At 47.2% G+C, this 25,043-nt stretch overlaps 1 protein-coding gene across 5 annotated transcripts; it reads right to left on the minus strand.

The window, feature by feature from the left end:
* Window positions 1-3: 3 nt before the first annotated feature.
* Window positions 4-18,427, minus strand: gigyf2 (GRB10 interacting GYF protein 2). Of its 5 annotated transcripts, none has more exons than XM_060058321.1 (29): window positions 18,295-18,427; window positions 16,400-16,451; window positions 16,001-16,166; window positions 15,818-15,913; window positions 15,578-15,686; window positions 15,261-15,369; window positions 15,036-15,076; window positions 14,883-14,924; window positions 14,607-14,708; window positions 13,617-13,867; window positions 12,603-12,753; window positions 12,028-12,267; window positions 11,745-11,917; window positions 10,474-10,624; window positions 9,733-9,899; window positions 9,182-9,279; window positions 8,715-8,843; window positions 8,422-8,570; window positions 8,157-8,257; window positions 7,786-7,926; window positions 7,301-7,450; window positions 6,609-6,941; window positions 5,298-5,426; window positions 4,233-4,466; window positions 3,581-3,849; window positions 3,068-3,225; window positions 2,263-2,549; window positions 1,700-1,847; window positions 4-446 (listed from the first exon to the last, which is right to left on the minus strand). In XM_060058321.1, exons 2-29 carry the CDS (start codon window positions 16,435-16,437, stop codon window positions 382-384), a joined length of 4,227 nt encoding a protein of 1,408 aa, XP_059914304.1. In that variant the 5' UTR covers window positions 16,438-16,451; window positions 18,295-18,427; the 3' UTR covers window positions 4-381. The 5 variants fall into 5 exon arrangements, with proteins under 5 accessions (XP_059914304.1, XP_059914303.1, XP_059914302.1 ...); XM_060058320.1 differs by having other exon boundaries at window positions 6,609-6,938; window positions 7,301-7,465; XM_060058319.1 differs by having other exon boundaries at window positions 7,301-7,465.
* Window positions 18,428-25,043: the final 6,616 nt, after the last annotated feature.

Here is a 25,043-nt window from a genome sequence, read left to right on the forward strand (position 1 = left end):
GGGAACTAAACCTCGACAAAGACAAATCAGAACTTCTCCATGAATATTTGGTTGGGTTGGGTTGGGCGCCGTGAGGAGTGGGGCTGGGCAGGTGTGGGGGGGGGGGGGGGGGAGGGGGGCGTCAACAGCCGACGAAAGAAATCCCAACTCCATCGTTCTTCGGAGTTCATTTGTGGAGTCTTGTTAGCGTGGATCTTCTAGTTTGAATCTTGGGTCCTTCAGGGCACTTCCTGTGCCCCCCCGTCGGGGAACGCTGGTTTGGGAAACGCGCGGGGGGAGGAGGGGGCAGAAAATGGTTGGAGTACTTTGCGGGGGGGGGGTTGTAAAACGGTTTGCTGCTCAAAACACAAACAGTCCGGGGGGTCGGTTGGCAGCAGGACGTTACTCGTCCACAGTCTCAATCTCGCCCATGTTCAGTCTCTCTGACGCAGCGTTCACGGAGAAACCTGCGGCGGGGACACAAGAAGACGAGGATGGTGAAGTTAATGCTTCCCAGTTGGACTGGGTAGCCCCGCCCATTCTGCCGGCGATTGGAGTTCGCCCAGCACAAGGGTCTGGAGAAGAGTAATACATTTCTTTCTGCTTCCGATACGTTTTTGCGGGAGCCAATCAGCCAATTTCCCCCTTGGCGGGCTATTGGCTGGTTTAACACAATGACGACAGGGAAGTGACTGCAAGCAGAAAAATCGCGTACAGAGTCAGTTGAAATGGGCCCGTTGATCACGTCTCTTGTGCTGAAGAAAATGACAGCAGCTTCCTCAGACCACTTCTCAGTGCTACCACTCTGGGCACCACAGATTGTGTTTATAGACATAGCTCCGGTTGTCTTCATTCTTACTTTAAAAACATACCCTCTAATTTACACATTGACATTTCATCCATTTTAATCTCCTACGTGACAAAACTCAGTTCAAAATGGATAAAACAGAATATCTATTTGGTCAAGATTCGCGAGTCGATAAAGGATGTGGAAACAAGTGTCAAAGCCACAGGGACAGGATTGTACAATAAAAATAACATCTAGACACTAGACACCACGGAAGGATGTGTGGTTAAGACCCTGGTCTTCAACCCCAACTAAAAAAAAGCGGGTTTCAAGTTGAAATACCAAGGCAACAGCGTCGTGCCGAGCCTGCTTTCATGTTGCTACGAGTCTTGCAGCTTGCAAGTTAACCTGATTGGCACGGTGGTCATGTGGTCACCTGAAACCTCTTTGGGAAACAGCCCCTACGTGTAAACAGGCATGACACCTGTGCAATAAATCAATTCTTTGCATTTTGTGTATGTTTTTAAGGGGAATTGTCAATAGTTCACGGTTACAAAGTGGTTTTTTTCGGAGAGAACTTCTGAATAAATGCATCATGTTTTCAAACTCAAAATAATTGTTTGAATAATCGCGATTATGATTTTTCCGATAATCTAGCAACCCTGGCTGAATCAGAATGCTTCCGTTGTGTAACCTGCGCCACACAAACATTATCTCAAAGCATCGGTTATCACTTTGCAATGCTACACTGTGATTCCATTTCAGAGTTGCACAGCGCAGTGCTGCAAAGTGATCACTTTGAAGCACTGCGCTCCTTCGCGTCGGTGAGGGCCAACACATCGAGGCCCCTCGGCGGGTTGGCGGCCCCAGGCCAGGTGTGCGCTACGGGGGCCGGGGCCCCGGGGGAGGGCCGTCTGCGGGGGGGGGGCTCACCTAGGAGGCTGGGGTCGGCACGGACCATCTTCTGCTTTTTCTTCTTCTTCCCTGAGGTGACGGTCTCGAAGCGCGGCTGGTGGGCACCGGTGTGGTTGGACTGGTACGACGGGGAGGAGTCCGTCCCGCCCCACAGAGACTCCACCTGCTGGGGAACCAGAGCCAGGGTGAGGGGACCGACACGCATACTGGTGTCCTGACTTATGCCGGTGGTGGGCTGTCTTAACAGTGTGTTTCAGAGCGGCAAAGTGAGACAAATACATTGTGGACAATTAAAAGAAGAACGACAACATCCCTTCATGGATTAGTCTCTCGAAGAAAAAATAAATGTTACAATCGAATTAACTAAAAACCAAATTACAAAAAACATGTTTAATCCATGTCAGAACAGAGAGGTTACATTCATTCGTTCCTAGTCATTTTGTCTCATCGACGCTGAAACATCTGTATTGACCCCCAATGCATCGCACCAAGGTCATAAACACAACTAACCTACCCTAGCAACTTTAGTTAGTAAGAAAGTAAAATAAAAAAACAAATATGTTTATCAATCAAATGTTCACCTTCTTCTGCGACTCCTTGGCCTCGCGGGCCTGCTGCTGCTTGAGTGCCTGCTGCTGGTTCTGTGCTGCCTGCTTCTGCTGGTTCTGTGCTGCCTGCTTCTGCTGGTTCTGGGCCGGCTGCTGCGGCTGCTGTTGCTGTGCTTGATTGCTGTTCTGTTTGGCACGGCGCTCCAGGAACTGCCTGGCAAACTCCTTGGCCTCGGGGGTGTCGCCCAGGTAGGCCCGCACGTAGTCGTGCACCTCGTACGTGGAGTCTACCTCCTTCAGGAAGGACGCGAACGTGGGGACTGGTGGAGGGAGAGGAGGGGAGAGGTTAGCTGGGGTGTTGTTTCGGACAAAGCTAGGGTAACACCGCGCACAAGGATCCTCTTACACGTTAACTTAGCCCTGCACGCTCACTTTTCTACTGAAGCCATCAGAAGAAAATATTTGAACTAGACCTTTTCCAAAAAAGAAAAAGAAAAAAAAAGGGCCTTTTTTTTTTACATTTTTGAAGTTTTGCTCTGATCCAACACTTCGAAAATATCAGACCTTAAAATGAAACAGCTACCACTGTAGCTCCGACTTAAGCCACTAGAGGCTGCTGCTGGCAGAACACACAAAAGGCAAGTTTAACAGTAGAGGCAATTCCGCACACAACTCTCAAAACACAACCGCCATTTTGAAGTTCCTTCGCCGAGCAGGGCTGTAGCCCCACACGTTACGAAAACATCAACGCTCTCAAGTGAAACAACCCGGGTTGGGACGCCTTCCCCGCCCCCTGCCTCCCCCCCCCCCCCCCCCCCCCCCCGCACCGTGCGCTCACCGTCGAGGTTGTTGGCCGTGTTGAGCGTGTGCAGGCTCTGCTCGCACCACTGCGTGAAGCCGTCCTGCTGGCTCTTGTTGACCGTCTGGAACAGCTTCAGGAGCTTCTCCTCCTCCTCCGCCGCCTTCTTGTTGGCCCGGCTGCTGCTCACAGAGTTGCTGTGTGGGGGGGGGGGGGGGGGAGAAGAAGGGCCACGCGGGACGAGAACCTTTGGTGAATGAACCTTTTCATGTGGTCATTTTTTGTACTGAGGGTTTAGTCAAATAAGGGAAATGAGAAACGTCTAATTGCAGAAGTAGATAAATATTTTAGGGCTCGTGATTATGGTTCCGGTTTTCCCAATTACTTCCTGATGTGGACACACACACACACACACACACACACACACACACACACACACACACACACACACACACACACACACACACACACACACACACACACACACACACACACACACACACACACACACACACACACACACACACACACACACACACACACACACACAACCTGAGGTTGGCGTTGCTCTTGTTGTTCTTGGGAGTGTTGCCCTTCTTGGACTGCTGCTGGGTCTGAGGGGGCGTCGGCTGCGGCTGGGGAGGGGGCAGCGGCTGGGGAGGCTGGGGAAGCTGGGGGGCGTGCTGGACCTCCTTCACCGCCTCGTCCCAGAAGCCCATGTTGGCGTTCTGGGCGTCGCCCCAGATGCTGCTGGGGTCAGAGCCCCAGTTGGCGCCGGAGCCCGGGCTGACGGCGCCCCACACGGAGGAGCTCAGCGAGGGCTGTAGGGAGGGGGGGGAGACACCCAGCGGTCAGCTCAACCCGAGGGACGATACCACACCGTAGCAGAAGAACATGTTTTCAAGAAGCAAGAAAAAAAAAAAAAAAAAAAACATGCCCACAGAACGTTTCCTTCCACTTTCACAGAATGTTACAGAAAGAATTCGGTAACGTTCTGTTTGATCAGAAACGACACTACTTGGAACGGATGATCTGACACAGCGCATTAAAAACGGCTGTACTTTATCCATTAGGGCTTTCAGCGTTCCACAAACAAATCCCAAAGGACTCTGAGTGAGGGAGCGGCTCCACTGGGACAACGCCGGGCTAGGAGCAGCGAGCAGGGGGGATAGAGGGGAGACACGCGGGGTGGAGGTGCACGTACAGCTCTGTTCTGGGCCCGGCTGGGCTGCGTGATGGTGGGGTGAGACTGCGGCTGGTGGTCCTTGCGCTGCTTCATCTGCTGCGCCTCCTCCCGCTGGATCTCCAGCAGGGACTTGGTGCCGGTGGGCGGCTTGGACACGCTGCCCCAGCTGGAGGCCTTGGCCGTGGGCTGCTGCGCCTGCTGCAGGGCCTGCTGCTGCTGGAGCTTCTGGAGCTCCTGCTGCTGGCGCCGTTGCTGAGGGGGAGGAGGGAGAGGGAAGGGATCAAGCTCTGGTTGGAGGGGGTCGGGGGATGCTTCTGCAGGTCGTTTCATTTACATTTACATTTAGCAGACGCTTTTATCCAAAGCGACTTACAATATGTACATTTGTCATATGGAGTGCAACAATATATCGCTGTCGGTACAGAAAGGATGTTCATAGAACCAAGTGCAAGTACAACAATCGCTAGGCTAACCAATTCCTCCTGTTACAGCAATGATAGCAGTTACTGCAGTTGCTACACAGTTAAGTACTATAATACAATACAATACAGTGTACAATGGTGGCCAGAAGGGGGAGGGTGGCTATGCAGAGTCGAGGTGGACTCTGAACAGGGGAAAACTCAATGGATACGATTCGATTGAAGGATAAAAAAAAAAAAAACCTGGCTAGCTAACAGTTTGTTGACCCTGGACTTGAGGAGGCTGCGATGGAGGTTGATGATATCAGTTCACACTCATTAGTTCACATTGTTTTTTAGCTTTGTCAGAAAGTAACCTCGACTAGGCCTAAAGGAGTAATAAACTGTTTAGTGAGTAGGTGAACGACACAGCTCAGAGAAAATCCATTCGGAGCTCCCTACACTAAAATGTGCACCATCATCTCACGGGGGTGTTTTTTTTTTTCACGTCACGCATCGCAATCGTACTCCGGGGCGAATCCACCGTGTCACGCCTGATAGTACTGTGATTCAGCGGCACAAATTAGGTGACCGCCAAACGACGAGGAGTTAAGCGGCATTACTCATAACCATCTCCCGGCGAGATGGAGAAACAATGGTTGGTTAGATGGTGTCGGGTACAAACCTCCTCCCTGGACAGCTTCTCGCGCTCCTCCTCCAGCTTCTGGATCTCCGAGAGCGACTGGGCGCTCTGGCTCTGGCTGACGGCCGGGCTGGCGGTGGACTGCTGACCCCACTTTGAGGAGGAGGGAAGCTGGGGAAGGGATGCAGCACAGTGTGAGTGGGATGGGCGCGAGCGGCACACAGCGTTTCTCTCACACTCTCTGCTCTTTATCGAGGCAGATGGAGCTCGGGGGAACCTCTTCCGAAACGCGTCATCTTTTCTAAAACTTCATTCGACAAAGTTACACATTTACACCGAGGGCGTTTAGCAGACGCTTATCATCCAAAGTGACGAAAGAGAAACAACCATATATTGCTGTCGTTACATTTCGGATGTTCATAGAACCAAATGCCAAGCACTGACAATTGCTAGGTTAACCCCTTTTACAACAAAGATAGCTAGGATAAGATGTTACACAATGCCGAGCACTATCCATCAAGTGCAAGGACCTGAGTTCCTGTTGTCCGGTAATTACGGGTCTTTGACCGGAAAAGAATGAGGACCGAAAATTCTAAATGTCTCCGATCAGAATGACCGATTGGAAACAAGGCCCGTCCACACGGAGCCGAAACGAGCGAAAACGATCCGGTTTCGTTTTATGCGGAATATTGAAGGCGCTGGTTCTCCACAGAAAAAAGTGGAGTGCATCAACCCTGCACCGCTGCGCGCATACAGCATGCGCGATGTATACAAACATCGAGTCACGAGGAGATTCAACCTTTTAAATTGGGCAGGAATACTTTTGAATGTGTTCAGACATTTGAATTGTGTTTAAATATGCTACATTAGTCATTTGTTTAGCCAATTCATGTAAAACAATGAGGGTTTTGATTGTAGCGTAGCCTGTGTGATAAAATAAATAAGTTGTTACATTTCGTGCACTCGCTCAAATTGATCGCTATAGACTACCGTAGGTTTATGAACTAAACGGCGGCAAGCTAGCGAAAGCCAGCGGCAAGCTTTGTACCGGTATTTAACAACCATGGCGAATCAAAATATGATCACACACTTCTTCTTCTTTATATAGCCTGCCTATCAATTTTTTTAAGTGCAATAAACACGGACAATATCCGAAAATGAAACCTTCCCGGTCACATGACCGGCACCAATTTCTTCTAGCGGAAACACTGGTACACCATACAATAAGTGTGCACGTCAAGTGCGTACATCGACGCCTAATATGGGCAGGCGTTTTCAGTTACACTTGAAGGTGGGAGGGTCCACAACACAAGCCCAGAGGACTGGACCGTGGGCTTGGGGGTGGGGGCTCACCTTCATATGAGCCAGCTGCTGCTGTTGCTGCTGCTGCTGCAGCCGCCGCAGCGCCTCCTGCTGCTGCTGCCGCTGCCTCAGCAGCTCCTGCTGCTTCAGGGCCTCCTGCTGCTTCAGCGACTCCTGCTGCTTCAGCGACTCCTGCTGCTGCTGCTGCTGCTTCAGGGCCTCCTGCTGCCGCTGCGCCTCCTGCTCCCTCTTCTTCAGCTCCTCCTGCTGCTGCTGCTGCAGCCGCACCAGGCCGGCCGCCGCCTCTGCCTCCGCCTCGGCGCGCTTCTCCTCCTCGTGCCGGAGCAGGGCCTCAAGCTCCTCCCGTTTCCGCTTCTCCTCCTCCTGGGTCGGGTGGAGAAGATTTAAAAAAGGCATCACTTTTTGGCGTACAGGCACTTGCGACGATTCAGACACATGTCGTTAAGAGGGTGATTGGGGCTAGGCCCAGGCGCCAAGCTATTTGGACCCCCTACATCAGGGGTCCTCAACCTTTTAATTACTGAAGCCCTGTATGCATATTTGAAATGTTTGAGGTCCGGTATGTGGGGGGGAGGGTGCCCCGACCTTCCAGTAGGAGGCGCTAAAGCCGCGACCAGGACACCGTTAAAAGACCGCATCCAAATAACGGATGCGGTACTGCCCCGGTGAGACACCACTGCTGCCGAGGGACCAGAGCCCGGGCAGAGCTCTCCGGCGCTCACCTGTTTGCGGAGGAGCTCGTCCCGCTGCTTCCGCTCCTCGTCCTCCCGCCGCCTCTCCTCCCCCCTACGCAGAGCCTCCTCCTGGGCCTGCCGCTCCTCCTCCTCCCGTCTGTGCTGGGCCTCCTCCCGCTGCCTCCGTAGCGCCTCCTCCTGGAGGACCACACACTGCGCGGGTTAGCTCTCGGCCCCGCGTTCCCTCAACAGACGCCTTCGTCCGAAAGCGCCGGGGTCGGACGGGGTCGTACGTTCACACCGCGCAGGCGCCAGCGGGCGTGCCTTGCTCAGGGACACCTCAACACACGCGCTCGGAGGGGCCTGGGATTCGAACTATCAACCTCCCGGTTACAAGTAAAATCCGCTCTACCTCCTGCGGTGGAGTCAACCCCGACCCCGGGTCGGTCACTGCTAGCGCTGCGCCAGGAAGCGTCAGTCTAGCCTAGCCGCGCTACACGCTACAGGGGGGAGGAAGCGGGCTGCGGTCTCACCTGTTTGTGTCGAACCCGCTCCTCTTCCTCCAGGCGGCTGCGCTCCGCCTGCTGGCAGGCCCGCATGGCCTCTTCCAGCCGCTTCCGGTCCTCCTCCTCGCGTTTGGCCCGGAGCTCCGCCTCACGCCGCTCCAGCTCCGACTGACCGGGGGAGAAGAAGACGGGTGTCGGTATGTCTTTATAGCGTGGCTAACCATTAGGATAGAGTTCTGCATGCTAATAACAACAAAAACCACAACACTGCGTTTTTCGTGACGACAAGGTGTTTGATTGAATGAAATAACCTTATATTAACAACAGATAAAAAAAAAAAAAAAAAAGACTTCTAGAGAAGAGCCATTGAGGAACACGGGAACACACACAGCACTTACCTTTGCAGCCTTGGCCTTCTCTATCTGCTGCATCTGTTCGATGGTGGGCGCCTGAGCCATGGAGTCGATTGGCAAGTCCCATACACTGCTGCCGTCCCACGCTGCAGGGGCAACACGGAGGGTTTGATACATCAGATGGTCACCGCATCCGCCAACACTTCAATCCTGTGCCTACGACTGAGCGGAGCGAGCTTAAATAAAACCGATACGATCGCGCAGAGTCCCCTCACGTCTCCCAGGCCCCAGAGATGACATGGTGACTCACAGCACGGTACATTCTGTTGGAGGTTGGGTGTGCACGAGGCCTGAGACGAGGGGCTCTGCATCTCCCAAACGGAGCCCGGTAACGTGTCCGGTACCGACACCGGTATCGCCATAGACCGGGTGACAGGAGGTAGGAGGCTTTCAGACGCTCTGTGCAAACAAAACAACAATAAAACCAAATCAGTAACCGACAGCTGCAACAGAAAAACACAAGCAAGCATTGCCAGCGAGTAAAAGACTGCAACACACGCCGTTACACGTGTGCCTGCGTGTATGCAGTGCAGTTTATCCCACCTTAACTTGAGGGCCTGGTATTGTTGTAGCAGGACGTTGATCTGCTGCTGCTGTTGCTGCTGCTGCTGAATAGGGGCCGAGCTGAGGGCTGCAGCCTTCTGCTGGGCAAGAGCCTGGGCATACTGCTGCCTGGAGGGGCACAGCAACAGGGGACCGTCAAGGAACACCACGTCTAAAGCCCAACGACTTGACAGCGGAATAGGGGGTTCCCCTTGGCAAGCAAACGGATCACGGTGGACCAAGGCCATGAAGGGATGACGACGTTCACTGCGTCTACATTGCAAAGATTTGGCTGGCACATTACCAAGAGCGAAGCCAAATCAATTGTGTTCTTCTAAACTGTCAAATGGAAATATTGTCGAGCTATGCCAAAATGACAGGCAACGCTTAACCGCCATGAATATTACAATTGTACTTTACAGGTAGTGTGATGATTAGGGATAATGATTCAGCGGTCGAATAGGTACCTGATGATGTACTGATACTGTAGCTGTTGCAGTTGATAGAGGTTGAGCGCTGTGAGCTCCTGGTGTCTCTTTAGCCTCTCCTGGTCACCGTCTGCCTGCTTCGCAAAAGCACAAACAACACTGAGTTAACAAGCTGTACAAAAGTTCACTGGTGATGGATTTTACCTCGGTCAAGAGATGCTGACTGCTGATATTTTTACATTGTGCAGTGCAGACAAAAAAGGTTACACCACCAATATACCTTCAATACTTCCTTCTAGTTTGACCTCAACATTTCCCGTATACTTTTGAAACAGCTAATCCCTCGACAGAAACCAACTTGAATGCCTAGTCCGAACCACAGAGAAAGGGTTCCAACAGCTCCAGAACACCCAAAGTGTAACCTATGTGTAATTTAGCTAGCGCTTTACGCCCACTAGTGGCCATTGCTAGCACTGCAGCGAAGCTGGCTAACGTATCCACACCCAAAAAAAAAAGAAGGTAAAGATTGGCTCATTATGAGACAGGCAGACGATGGACGAGCTACGGCGCGGTGCGGCAGGGCCAGTCACCTGCAGAGGTGGCGGAGCTGCGCCCGAGGCGAAGGGCACCCGGCCCCACATCTTCATGATCTCCCCCAGGGGCTGGAAGACGTCATCACAGCCCCTCTTCACCAGCAGGCTCATGGTGAAGTAGCCCGCCTGGAACCACTCCGTCATCTCGTGGTTACTGAACGGACCTGGGGGAGACGGATGGACGGACGGCAGGGGGAGAGAGAGAGGAACGGGGTTACACATACGGATCGAATGCTGTGCACCGCGTTAGAAGTACAAATTATCCATGGCTGATATTGCATGGTACAAAAACAAAGCAGGTACTATTCTTTTATTGAGCCTGAACTGTTTTGATCTTGGATCGAGCCGTCTTACGGTTATAGCCAAACTTTGAACAAAGTGCTGATTTGAAACCTTTCCAGACACTTTTCTAAGAAGGTCTTCTCCAGACAGGCTGTTTTAGCTTGCATCCCAGCAGGGAAAAGTTTACAAGCGGATGTCAAGTTTGCGTTCAACGTAAGACGATTACAAGCCGACAGAGCGCAGCCTTCAGCAACATGATTGGTTGAAACAGACATGAAACAAAATAAAGTGACAGGTCCCGTCCACCCAGATTGGCCCGCCGTTTCAGACACTGGTCCCACAAACCAACCATCGAACCATTTAACCTCTAATCATCATGGGATTACGGTACCGTGGCACTGATATGGTTCAGTCCCATCATTTGCTCCCTGGCCCCCGGCCTTGGTGATGTCTCACCTTGCATCTCCCCCTGGGGGTCCTTGTAGAACCACTTTAGGGCGGCCTCGTGGGTGAGGGGGAAGCCGGGGTGCTTGGCCTTCTCCTTAGCAGCCAGCCTCTCGTCCTCCACACCTCCTTCCTGTAGATAGGCCACCATTTTTTCAGCCTCCTGGATGATGACAAATTGTGAGCAGGTCATTAAAACATTCAACTTCCGCCTCGCACAACGTGTGGTAGAAAGAACGCACGTCAGACGATTCGATTTGAATAGAATAGGCTGTTCGTGGCTAAAAGGTTTCTGGAAGTTATGTTGTGGCTGTGTGGCAGCTTTCTCAGTGGAAATACGACCCAGCGAAAGTTCCAGTGAAGGCACATGATTTAGTAGCCTACTTTAATGATCATGAAACTAAAACAGTGGTTTGTACATTGGGCAAAGTTCAGATGAAATCAGAGCACACCGTTATAGCTTGCTAACGCTGTGCAAGAGCATGCAAGAGCATAAAAAGGTTGTTTGCACATTGGGAAGAGTTTCACTTAAATCAGAGCACGCTGTTATAGCTTGATAGCGCTGGTTAAGAGCATGCAAAGAAAAAATAATGTTATGGATGACCAATCACCAGAACAAAACAAAAAAGGAAGATATGTTAAAAATTGTTTAAAAAAACACTTGATGCCTTTTTGAGGACGAGCTGCATGCATACCCAGGCCCTAAGACAACATCTTTAATTAACTATTAATGGTTTCTTTATTTTCAAGACATTACAGAGTCTATAATAGTTATTTATTCAGAGCAGCTATTGTTCAGCTATTGTAACTGAAGAAAGTGAGCATATTATGAGAAAAACTAAAACAATGTCTTGTTCTTAATTTAGTATATTTTCTTATAAAAGAACCGATAAGAGTACCATTAAACTACAGGATCGATAACCAGTAAAGTTAAGATAAGTAGCATCGTTAAAATCCTAACTGCGTTCACACCAAACGCGACAAGATCCCATACTAAGTGAACGTAGAGACGCGTATCGGGCGAATGTATCGCGAGAGAAAACCAGTGACAAGTTTTGATTTTGCCGCGCCACACTATCGCCGTGCACAGGCGAGCGCGTTCACGAGGATTTGTGGCACGACAAATTCGCTCGAATTAAAATATTTAAACTTCGGCAGATTATAATTTGTGGCGCGACAAAACTTCGGCGACAACGCAAACGGGCGACAAGTGTCGCGTTTGGTGGGAACGCACAGTAACGATGCCCATCCATACTGCAATCACAGATTGCCAGTCAGCTCACCTGCTCGAAGTGTTTGAGTCCCTCGTCTTCGTCGACGACGTGAGGCACGATGATGGGCCGGCCGATGGCCGCCATCATGCTGGCGAAGGGAAGGGGGTTGGCCATTGCCATGGGAACCTCCATGGGCTTGGGGTGCCTCCGCTGGACAGAGGGCGAGGGGATGGAGACGTCCGCTACAAAGCACAGGTCGGGGGTAACGGTTATTTATTTGGTAGGGAAATGTGACACGACCACGACAAAAGACAAAAGTCAAACAGCGGGGGTGAAGGGAACCCAAACCCACCTGCGAGGGTGGTGGCGATGTGGGACATGGGCCGGGGGTCTAGCATGCTGTTGGACAGGGGGACATGCAGGGGGGCTTTGCTGGGCTCCTGTCGCGGGCCCGGAGGAGATCGCCTCTCGCCAGCCCGTGCCGCACCCCTCTCCGTCTCCTCGGCCCGGACCGGCTGGCTGAGGGCAGGCCCCTGGGGCCGAGGGGCCGCGGGAGCGGGAACCGGAGGCTCCTCCGCCAGCCTGGCCCGCTCTGAAAGGAAAGTCACAGCCGGGAGAAGAAAAGTTGTGCTTGGTTAGAGGGCAGTTGAGTGGCAGGCGGGGGGGGGGGGGGGCACACCAAAATGAGAGTTTGAGGAAGTTTGAGGAAAGTTACAGAACAATGTGTGAGGAGGCAGAAAATGCCTGTGGGTGTGCATTGCCAAATGGGATTTGAATGCCTCCAGGGAAAGGCTTAAAAACAAATACACAAAAATGACTCCACTACAGAACCAATCTTCAACAATTGCCTCTTGATCGAAGAGGTTGGCCTGTTGGTAGTCACTTCTAAAAAGGTTATAACCGGGGGTAGAGACCAATGGATCTGACCTTCTTTCCTGTCCGCCTCTCTTTTGGCCCCGTTTTGTGTTTCTTTGGTCTCCGGCGGCTGACTGTCCTCTTCCTCCAGACCCTCGTCACACTCCTCAAGGGGCCTGAAGTCCAGCTCCGCTTCCTCCAGGATGGGCTCCTTGGAGGCTTTCTGACAACACAAGCAGACCGGAAGTAAAGCTTCTGAACCAAGAAGGCAAGTAAAGCCTCTGTGAAACCATGGATACGAATACGATCCAACATTTCTTTTAAATACCTAATCTGTTAAAATCCAGCGATTTCAAAGTTTCGTCAAGTGACAGCTATGGTTATGGGAAGCGTCAATAACTAAAACTAATGATACCAGCTTTGAAAGCATGTGGTAACGCTTAGCATGTAACAGGCTCACAGGAGTTAGTTTAAAATGCGACCAGTGACAGGAAAACTTGAAACCGCCGTTTTCATTTACTAATCCCCCTCCTGTCCACTCAGAATTCCAGCAGGCCTGGGTCGGGCCAATGACAACCGTTTATATAATATGGGGCGGGTTAAAGCTGATGACAGAGCAGAGAAGCACCCAATGGGAGAACCGGGTTAGCTTTTACATAAACAACCATGGTCCCTGCTCTATCTAATAGGGTCCAGAAGCATTTTTGTACATTTTGTCTGTTCCCGTTGACAACACCCCTCTTCTCAAATGAACAGAGCTGCCGGATAGGGTTTGAAAGTGATGTTATGTTTGAATACCAAGCAAATTTAGGATTGTCCCAAATATTCAAATATTTAGGTAAAGTCCTTGATATTTACATGTGCTGTGGCAGCAAATCAAAAACAGAAGTGAGGATCAGGGGGATAACGTTTTCTTTTTCTTTTTTTTTAACTGCCACGTGTTAATCAGTCCAAAAACATATTGCCGGTTTCTTCTTTGAGGTTACTATCTGATCTTGGCCATGATCTCATCCAGAACATGGCGCCGGTGTCGACTTCTCGACACCCTGACGCGTGGGACCGGGTTAGGGTTAGAGTCAAGCGTACCCGAGTCCCCACCTTGAGTGAGAGGAAGGCCCCCGACGAGTCGAAGGTGCCCGTCTCCTCCTCGGCGTCCTCTAGGCACCACTCGGGCAGGCTGTCCCTCTCATCCTCCAGGCTCCCGCTGCCCGACCGCGGCCGGCGGTAGCCGCGCTCGTCCTCCCTGGCGTCGAACGGGAAGCGGCGCCGCTGCTGTTGCGGAGGGGCCTGCTGCTGCTGATCCGGGTGTTCCCGCCACGCGGCCGCCCTCGCGATGTCTGGGGAGGAGGTCATGCCAAAAAGTCACGCGACGGTTCAAACAATGGCTACCTGAAAGGACTTAACCGGAATGCAAACATAACAAGCTAATTCTCATGTTTTAAACATGAGTCACTCCAATTCCTCGAACTCCAATTCCCCTTCAGTTTCTCTTTGCGGTCGCTCCCTCAACGTGTGCAACGTTAACACTAGTGCCAAGATCAGGTTCTCATAGCGATCAATCATTAAGAACCAACTATCCCATTGGACAATCCCAATCAATGTTATTTACTGGGTTCAATACCATGCATACTTGTGCTGTAGGGACCATCCTCACAAGGGCTGGGTAAAATAATCGATTTAATCGATTCATCGGGCATGAGATCGATTTTATTTATTTCTTTAGTTTTGTTACCATTATTATTATTTTTGCACTTTAATAAACTGCCTTAATGAGATATGCAGCGATGGAATATTGTAGTTCAAGTACACTTTCTCTTGCGATTTCTTTCTAATTTCAAAATTGCACTGTTGAGACTTGACAGTTTTGTTTACAGCTCAAGGACAAACTGTCAAATTTATAAGTTTGCACTTAAAACCTGTTGTTTAAGATGAAGAGAAAAAATAAAGTACGGTTGCATTTCTTAACATAGTTGAGCCCTTTTCATTCTTTAAGAGCAGATTGAATCGAATCGTGATTAATCGATTCAGAACCTTCGATTTAGGAAATTGGCCACGATACCCAGCCCTTATCCTCACCATTCTGATCATCGCGAGAGCACCGCCAGTTCTCACTCTCCGAGCGCGTGAAGTCGTGCTTCCTTGGCAGGACGGGGCCCACCTCCTCGTAGTTTGCACGGACTGCAGGGGACACAGATGAGACGTTAGAACCTCGGCGTGGCATCTCTCTGGGCCTGGTCGGCTGTGTAGTCCAACCCATGTGAAGCTTGAAAAGGGTTCCAGTTTCTATTTGAGCTACCCTTGAGTTCGAGAACTTTCTTACTACAAGGGAAATGTCTGCAAGGCCACACTTACTATGATTCATTGGAAAATGCGCTGGAGGGGCTTCTGCAAAGTCAACAAGTGAAAAACAAATACTTTCATTGTTATATATCCTGCTAATAAAACATAATAAAAATATGGTGCAACACTAAGTATACTGGTTATTCAAACAAAGTAAAAACCAACCTGGGTCTTTCCTTCCTGGCTTTTCAAACCTTCGGTCTCCCCTAAAATGGAAAATAAAAATTTATAAAAAAAAAAGGGTTTTAGGAGGTGAACTTCATTCATACCAGAGAAAATGACTATCAACGAAAGATAGAATACAAATAAAGCAACTACACATATTTCTTATAGCACCAACAAATTCTCAAGAAAAGTTATGAAGGAACCCCGCAGAGATCCAAGACTTGCCTCTCTTCCCAGCTCTGGGAACGGTGCATCTCACGGGCACCCCGGCCGAAGCCTCCCTCCACGTCGTCAAAACTTCTTTGGTAAAAGCCTCCATCGCCCCGACCCCGACCTGACAACCAAGCCCCACGTTGAACAACTCACACAAGGACTCGGGGCCGGAAAGGTACAAGATCCTAATCGCATATGGACGTTCACAGTCCAACATTAGTTCATTTATGCTTATAAATTGTGTTGTTCCAACTCCAATATCAGGTCAACGGCACGCTAACGCATGGCGTAATGCGGTTTGTCCATGTAGCACCCCAACAGGAGCTCACCTCTACCCCTCGAGGTGCTCCGACCCCGTGGTGCTCCTACTATCGGACCCCCTCCTCTCCCCGTCAGCCGGAGGACAGCCGAACTGTTTACAGACATGGAAAAATTTCTCTGCATAGGAAAAAAAAAAAAGAGAAAGCCGGGCGTCAGTGCGTACTTTAGCCACGTCGTAAACACGCGTTTACAATGTGACAGTGGGGAACCTCCTGCTGAAGGACTTCCCTAAACAAAAAACATTTTACCTGTTCTTCCTCCGTAAAGGACACGAGGGCCAGTGGGGGTAAAGGTTCCTCTTGTAAGATAGGCAAAAGCTCCTTATCATGTAGTTCTATAGGGATCTAGAAGGCAAAACAACAATAATGACATCAGTGCACTAAACCTTTTGAATGCACACACGTTTCTCTAGTTCAACTCCTATTCCTCACCTCTTTATCCTTTACATAAAGTGCTAACATTTCTTCTCTCCCGTAGCGGTAGTCTGCGAGTTTATACTTTGGCAATGCAGGCGAGAGGGGTGGGGAGGATGCAAGGATATTGCTGTTCCCACCGCCTCCACTGCCACCACCACCACCTCCGGACAGGGCACGGAGCCTGTGGAGAGGAAGGAGACGTCATATCCAGAACACAAGCAAGGTAGTAGGGAGGGACACGCCATGGTGAAGGCCTTCTGTAAGCTAACCGTTTATGAAACCGAAAGTGTAAAACATTTGTGAGCACCAGTTTTACTTGTATTAATCATTTTAGGTTTAGTTTATGTATTATAGCAAAATAAGAAATCCAAACAATAACAAAACATTTATCCAAATCTTGAAATGGTCACTTACCATTCTGGTCCAAAGTTAAGTGTCTGGGTTTCAGCCATTCTTCCCTTAAGTTCTAAAAACATGAAAGAAAAAATACATAATATAATCAATGTTTACATATATACACATTAATTCTCACTGCACATGAAATTCTAAAACTCCTGCTTACCTAGAGCAGTTTTATAGTTGTAGTGAACTTTCAAAAAACCTAGAGAGAATATCCATACAGAAAACCTATACTTCTTAATTTAATTTCAAATGTTACGATTGAATGACAAAAAAGGGAATTAGAATATTTTAGATATGGTTACAGCTAACTCCATAAGATCCCTGCCCTCTTCAATACAAAGATACAAATGCAATCCTCCGATGCTATTTTTGGATGCTTCCTACTCAAAGAGGAGGGTTTGCCGGAGACACCTGTAATTGACCACACGGGTTCCTACCAGTGTGTACTTCAGAGTATTACGTAAAAAAACGAAGCTTTAGTATTTGACGACCGAAAGATTCGGATTTGGGTAACTTACTTTAATGTAGCTCAATGTATTATTCCTACCGTCACAACGATGCAAAAGGCAAAGCCGATTGTACAGGCTGTCTACTTGTCACAAACAAAGGGCGACGGAAACATTCCTCGACACTGTTTTTGCGTGAGGGTACGTCCTGACCGTCAAGTCGGAGAGCCACGTGTAGCTCACCAATACACCCCACAGGTCATCCCACTGACTCGGTCTAAAGCACATTCTCTCTCTGAAATCCAAACTTCCACTTTGGTCTCACCAAACAAAACATCCACACCAAACTATTAGATAACTGCATACTTTCGGGTGTCAGGATCAACACTGACGACTGCGACGTCCACTTTCCTTTACTGTGCCAAATAAGGAAATACTTGCGCCAGCTTTATTTATGTTCTAGAGACAAAACGTCGGCCACTAAAGGTCAAGTCGGAACTGGCTATTCAGAAACACTAAGATAATGTCAGCTTGATGTGGGGCTACGAAGCAGACTTAGTTACTACATAAAACGCATGTCATACATTATGCCAAGAATAGCTACCTTAGCGTTAGCCCTTTGGATAACGTTGGTATACTGGAAATATAACGGATGAAAGGCTATCAACAGGACAATATTGGATAACCTGTATTCCCTAACGTTACTCCAACGCAGTAATTAATGCATTGAGATTTAATATACAGATCAGCATAGCTGGTACTCGCAGTAAACCGGTTACATAGTCTTAGGTAGCATGCAGTAACGTTACAACCATTGAATGTCAACCCACTTGGCATTAGTTCACGACAAAAGGTGATTTATCACCATTAATAGTGGTCGAGCCAAGAGGTTGTGAGGGTATTAAATGAACGGAACGATTTGATTTAAGTTACTTTGCAGCATGCTTGCGATCCAGTGCTCAGTGTGCTAGTCGAGGCAGGCTAGGCTAAAGGTTAGCTCCAATCTAGGAAAACGAGCAAGAAATGCGACGCTGAGCCCACCTAAACACCGTATGTCGTTAAACACACAGCGAAGTGTAAAGATTTGGGTGATTATAGAAATGCTATGCCGTGATTAAACATGCAAATCACGGTGACATGATGTAATCCTCCACCTCGGCACTTGTAGTCAACGAGTTACCATAACTTGCTAAAGTGTTAGCCTTCTACATGCGGCCTTCGGCCAGCCGAAGTCCGCACCCCTCTTCCTGGCCACCACACCCCGCACGCCGCACAACGCAACGCGGCCTCGGAGAAACTCGAGGCCGGTGCTTGAAGGCCAGGTTAAGCATAGTGTTATAACAACATTCGTAAACGTCCCGGATTCGTAAAGTAGTGGCTGTGCAGTAATATAGTTTACTTTATTGTACAGATAAACTCCGCACGGGCAACGGATAGTATAATTAACTTCCACTATCTTACCTCTGCTTGTTCTGACAGCACAGGGTTTGTATTCAAGCTGTGTGGCTCTCTCTCGGTTTTCCACAAGATGGCTGAGTCTAGGTCACATGACACATAAAGCCCGTATGCCATGGAAAGATTTGCTGACTGCTACCTTTCGCACGGTGTTGAAAAACTTAATTAGGTGAGTGCTGCGTGCAGCGCTCAACTATTGTTCTTCTTAGGTATTATTAGACGAGTGCTGCATGCAGCGCTCAACTATTGTTCTTCATACCTTTTATTCTTTCTTTCTTTAATATTCTCTACAAACTTTGGGACCAATCTCCTTCCTCAATTTTTCACCTAGAGACTCCATTCAAATTTTTAAATATTCAGAATAGCTTGGAATCCAGCGCTTCTTTCCAGATTTTTTAAATATTTTATAGGCTACTTTTTAAGATATTCTACTATTAGAATATTATCGGGTTTTTTTTTTTTAACATTGGAGTCAATGGGAATACGGCAGAGCCGTCCTCTAGTACTTCAACTGTTTAAGACTTAACTTAACTAAATCAATTTTCAAACGTTTATCTTCGTTCAAACCATTTAACTAATCTACATACTTGTATTTTCAATAATATCGAAACGGAATTTCGATATCATTTAAACTTTCTTCAGAATCACAGTTTTAGTTTCAAACCGTCATATTCTACAGTTGCTCCCATTGAAGCCGACGCCGTCAGCCCATTCTGACACTAAAATTACTTAATACATCGTTCGTAACTCGGTCAAATTTCCACCGTTTACCATCGTTCAAACCATTAAACAAATCTACACCCTTGTATCTTCAATAATTTCCAAACGGAATTTCGATATCATTTAAACTTTATTCAGAATAACAGTTTTAGTTTAATTGCGGCTTCGTTTTCAGTTGGTCTCAGACAGTGATTTACGTTGACGCTGGAGCGCGAGGACGTTCAGCAGTGTTGTCAGATTGGGCGTTTTTTCCCGCTGGATGGGACCTTTGGAGGACGTTCAGGCAGTGTTGCCAGATAGGGCTGTTTTTCCCGCTCTATTGGGCTTCCTTTTTTATCACACACCGGCTCTTAAGGTACGGCCACACCAAACGCGTCACCTGCGTACCACGCGTATAAAATCGGCAATTTTTCCATAGGGAAGCATTGGTGTACGCGCGTATGAGGTGCGTACAGCGTATCATGCGTACCAAGCAACATTTTACTCGCTGTAGGGGCGTATGAGGCGCGTACATATACGCGCGTGTATATACGCGCGCACATATACGCGCGTACATATACGCGCGTACATGTACGCGAGGAGTTCAAAAAATTGAACTTTTTATGCTCATACGCGCCGCAATAGCCAATCAGCGTTGAGCTTGACCCGACGTCACTGGCAGAGAGTAGTGAGCTTGGACAGAAGCATACGGCCGACATCTTTCTTTATTCTGTGTGGAAATAGTAACATAGTTACGCCATTAAATGCTTTTATGGAAACATTTTTAGCGAGAAATGTGCATTTTACTTTCATAATCTTCGCTCGGTGAATGTGAAGGATGTTTGGTTTGATAGTTATGACGAAGAGGGAACGCTCCGTTCACTTGCATGGACAGAGTCTCTGGTTACTAAAGCAACCTCAACGTCTTGGCGGACTATATATCTGCTGATCAACACTACGAATGCTGGAAACACACCAGACACACCATGTGAAGTTATTTAACCCGATTATTGTTATTTATATCCGAGATTACTTAATCTAACCCGATCTAAACTCTATCACCCAAACACGGCGACGTTTGGGTTTCCTACCTCGGACTCCAGAGCAGCCATGTCCATGGCAGCCACGGCCGGCAACTTTCTTTATTCTGAGTGGAAATAGTAACATAGTTACGCCATTAAATGCGTTTATGGAAACATTTCTAGCGAGAAATGTGCATTTTACTCTCATAATGTTCGCTCGGTGAATGTGAAGGATGTTTGGTTTGATAGTTATGACGAAGAGTGAACGCTCCGTTCACTTGCATGGACAGAGTCTCTGATTGCTAAGCAACCTCAACGTCTTGGCGGACTATTTCTCTGCTGATCAACACTACGAATGCTGGAAACACACCAGACACACCATGTGAAGTTATTTAACCCGATTATTGTTATTTATATCCGAGATTATTTAATCTAACCCGATCCAAGCTCTATCATCCATCCAAACACGGCGGCGTTTGGGTTTCCTTCCTCGGACTCCTTAATCCTCGGACTCCTTAAATGGTCAGATACGCGCGTATCTGACAATTTTTGACACAAAATGGTCAAGCAACATTTTCGCTGCGTTACGCACGTACATGGTACGCGAGGTACGCGCTTGGTGTGTTCGCACCTTTAAAGACACACGCACGCACGCACGCACACACACGCACACGCACACACACACACACACACACACACACACACACACACACACACACACACACACACCAGCAGTGCAGGGTAATACATTTGACCTTTTACATTTCTGCATTTTTAGCAATGCTTTGCGCTTTTCATTCAGCTGTCACTTTATTTGTTTCCAACCATTTACTTTTTCTTAAATGGTGTGCATGTTTACATTGTTTACTCCATTTAGACTTTTTAACTTTTGTTCAAATCCCTTCACTTGATATAAGCCATTTAATGTTTCTTTATGTCTTAATCTGGTTTCATTAAAAAATATTTTCAACCTCACTTTGTAGGCTACTACAGCACTCACCGCATTTTCTGTAGAAAATGCATTTGGGTGAGTGCTGGCATGCACCGCTCAACTATTGTTCTTCTTAGGTTATATTCTACATTTCTAAATTTCTAAATTTATTATTCTCTTCAAACTTTGGGACCTATCTCCTTCCTCATTTTTTCACCTAGAGACTCCATTCAAATTTTAAAATATTCAGAATAGCTTGGAATCGCGCGCTTCTTTTTTTTAGAAAATATTTTATGCTTTTTAAGATATTATACTTTTAAGATATTACCTTTTTTTAACATGGGAGTCAATGGGAGGAGAGCAGAGCCTTCCTCTGGTACTTCAAACTGTTTAAGCCATCCGGAGGCGCAGAGCTTTTGGCCGTGATATATATACAATTATATTATATTATCACCCACCCACACACACACACACACACACACACACACACACACACACACACACACACACACACACACACACACACACACACATGCATGCATACATGCACATAGTCATTAATTCCTGCTTTGCACCTTCATGCCATGTAATACAAAATACAGTTCATATTGGATTCTGAGCATTAGACAATGTAGTGTCATTTGTTTATTTAATATATATTTGTGTACCAAGCATGATTTACAAGGAAAGGACATATTTTAATTCCTTCTGTATTCATCATTCATATTCACATAAACTCGTACTAATACAACATTTTAATACAAACCAGTGTCGGGGATCCCCTGTCCAGCCTGGCCGTACCACCTGGTCAGGCTGCCCCTTTGTTAAGAGGGCAGGGAGGGAGGAAGGAATGGACAGATCCCCCCACACCTCTTGGTATGACAGCCGCACAAGGCAGCAAACCAAGCCTATACGTCTGACTGCAGGACGATGGGCATCAAGCTACACTGCTGCCATGGTCTCTCCTGGCTCCGGTGAACCTCACCACCACCACCACCAGCTACCAGTAAGTTGCCTTGTTTTGTATTTCTCATTTGCCAGTTGATGGGAACATATTTAAATTAGCATTACAGTTTCTACAGAAAAGCAGGCAGAATGTGCCCTCTTATATTTAGCTATTGGTAATTATCTCACAACAAAACTAACATATTGCTTGTGTCTTTCTTTGACAGATATGACACACTAACCATCCCAAAACCTCATCTGTCCTCTGAGCCAACAACATCCAACTCCTCAGTTCAATAACAAGATTCATTCCTGCACAAAGCTCCCTGCTGCTAAGCTGGCCAAGCCAAATCTATCCAGAGGGGTAACTCATGAGCCACTTCTGCAGCTGCTTCACCAGCCGTATGGAAACATGAACTGATCTTCTAAAGGTGTATGCTGAGGTGGCTTCATCAAGAACACTTGGCTCTCATATCACTAAATCCTACTGGAGGGATAAAGGCAGATGCTGTATACTGTGAGGACAGTTGCTTGGTTAAGCAGAAGACTCCACTCATTGGTACACATGTAGACAAATCTAGGAAAATAACAGAAAATTCTTCTATTTCCTCACTGCACATGGCAGCCTTTGCAACCTGTAATAGGCGAGTATTGAAGGCTGGTTAGTCAATGACGGGTAAGATCCCACCTTAAACATTGGGACAACCTAAGGCAGGCACAGTCACGATTACTCTGCTTCGCTCAAGTCACTTAAAGAATGACAAATGGTTACATGATAACGGTTGCCATGTGAAAAATATGTGCTTTTACGATATATGCCTTGTTATTAAAGAACAGCAGTATACTAAACTGTGATAAAATGGGAACCCACACTTTGTTGATCGACTTTAATGGGTTGATAGGTAGGTAGGACAAGTAAGGAGAGATTACAATGGAGAGGAAATGTCAAAAGAAGACACAATAAAATACTTTTCTTTGACCAGCTCAACAAGAGTATTTGTTTTTTTCTTAAACCAACAGTAGTGATATCTTAGTTGGGCAGTCATTGTTCAATTGTGAGTAAATGGAACATAGACAATGAGTGACCAGGGTGTTGAGGTTGATGTGCTGGTGAGTGAGCTAGTCGCTGTCCGGTGGTGTGGCCGCAGGCGTCCAGTCATGATCACAGGCTCACAGCAACTAAACCAAAGACGGCATTATGGTTAGATCGGGCTAGGATTTACACTTCAGTAGCATTTGTTTTTTTTAGTTCAGCTATTCATTTTTCTTCTTTAACTTCTTATACATCATTACACTTATTGTATCAACAGTTGTAGTTTGTATATTATATTTTATATTTTCAGTTGGTCTCATTGACTTCCATACAGGTAACAGTGTTTCTTGTTTCACTGGTGCTAAAATGATGAATCTATTGGAAATATGATTGTTATCTATCTCAAATGTATTCAAACTTGATCGCTAACTCTTCACTTTATTTGTTTACAACCATTTTATAATTTTTAAATGGTGTGCATGTTTACATTGTTTACTTCATTTAGAATCGAATTCAAAGTTAAAATCCCATCACTTGATCACTTCACTTGCCATTTAACATCTCTTTACGTCTTAAACTCTTGATTAAAACATATTTTCAACCTCACTTTGCACTACCGCACTCACCGCATTTTCTTTTTTATTATTATTATTATTATTTGTCTTACCTTACGTTACCTACACCAGAGCTGAATAAAATTATGCAAAATCAAAGTAACCTAAGGTAGATGGCTCTGATGGTGTGCGATATTTTTTTAGATCATGTCAAACAAATCAATAGTCGCATAACTTGACGGCATCACCGTTGATGGCATTAGCCGCGTTTACATGGACACATCTGATCCGCATAGATTTCTATGCGGAATAGAAAATGATCATATATACGCCTCATTCGGAATACAATTATCTGTTCGGCATAGAATTCTATGCCGAATAGAAGAGGTAGTGTAGTCCGTTTTAATCGACATGTAGGCCTATACACTTATTCCGAATAGATTGGGGTTTAATTTAGAGCAGCCGAGTGGCGAAGTCACGCCCTTTCCGGTAGGGCTCATGGGACCTATGAGATTGAAAAATATGAATGGGTGTCAATGGAGAGAAAATAATTATTTTCTGGTCCCGGTCTTTATATGCCCTGGATTACACATATGTTGTTTGTGGATTTAAATGATAATTTTTCATGCAAAGAAAACTAAAAATGTTCGTGAAGAAGTTTGATAATTTTAGGTTTTATGTGAGGCCGCTTTGTGAACTACAGCTCTTCGCTGCTCTCGACGCATATGATATACGTCACCACACCCGCCCTTGGAACTCGGCACAGAGATGGCGATCTCTCTGCCCCACTTCAATGTTTTCAGGTCAAATGTTTTCAACCAAATGTTTTCAGGTCATTTGTCGTCCTTATATCTGTATTTACGTTGTGGTGGTTAACTTTCTGATAACGGTTGTCAATCTGTTTATATGTCACGGAATTCAAATTGGATGACTTACATGATGAAGCAGGTAGGTTAAGTGACCCATCGTGGATTGCGACCTGCTGCTTGTGGACTCTGTGATGATCGCAGACATTAATAATTGTGTGCACATACAGATATGAGGACGACAAATGACCTGAAAACATTTGGTTGGGGTTTAACTAATTTTCCCCGCATTTACAGTGTGGTCGCAGATTTCGACGGTCTGCTAGTCTTGTGACCCATCGTGGATTGCGACCTGCTGCTTGTGGACTCTGTGATGATCGCAGACATTAATAATTGTGTGCACATACAGATATGAGGACGACAAATGACCTGAAAACATTTGGTTGGGGTTTAACTCATTTTCCCCGCATTTACAGTGTGGTCGCAGATTTCGACTGTCTGCTGTCATGAATTGTGACCCATCGTGGATTGCGACCTGCTGCGTGTGGACTCTGTGATGATCGCAGACATGAATAATTGTGTGCACATACAGATATGAGGACGACAATGACCTGAAAACATTTGGTTGGGGTTTGACTCATTTTCCCCGCATTTACATTGTGGTCGCAGATTTCGACGGTCTGCTGTCATGAATTGTGACCCATCGGGGATTGCGACCTGCTGCTTGTGGACTCTGTGATCGCAGACATGAATAAATGTGTGTAC

Source organism: Gadus macrocephalus, chromosome 8 (assembly GCF_031168955.1).
Source record: "Gadus macrocephalus chromosome 8, ASM3116895v1".
Lineage (NCBI taxonomy): Eukaryota > Metazoa > Chordata > Actinopteri > Gadiformes > Gadidae > Gadus > Gadus macrocephalus.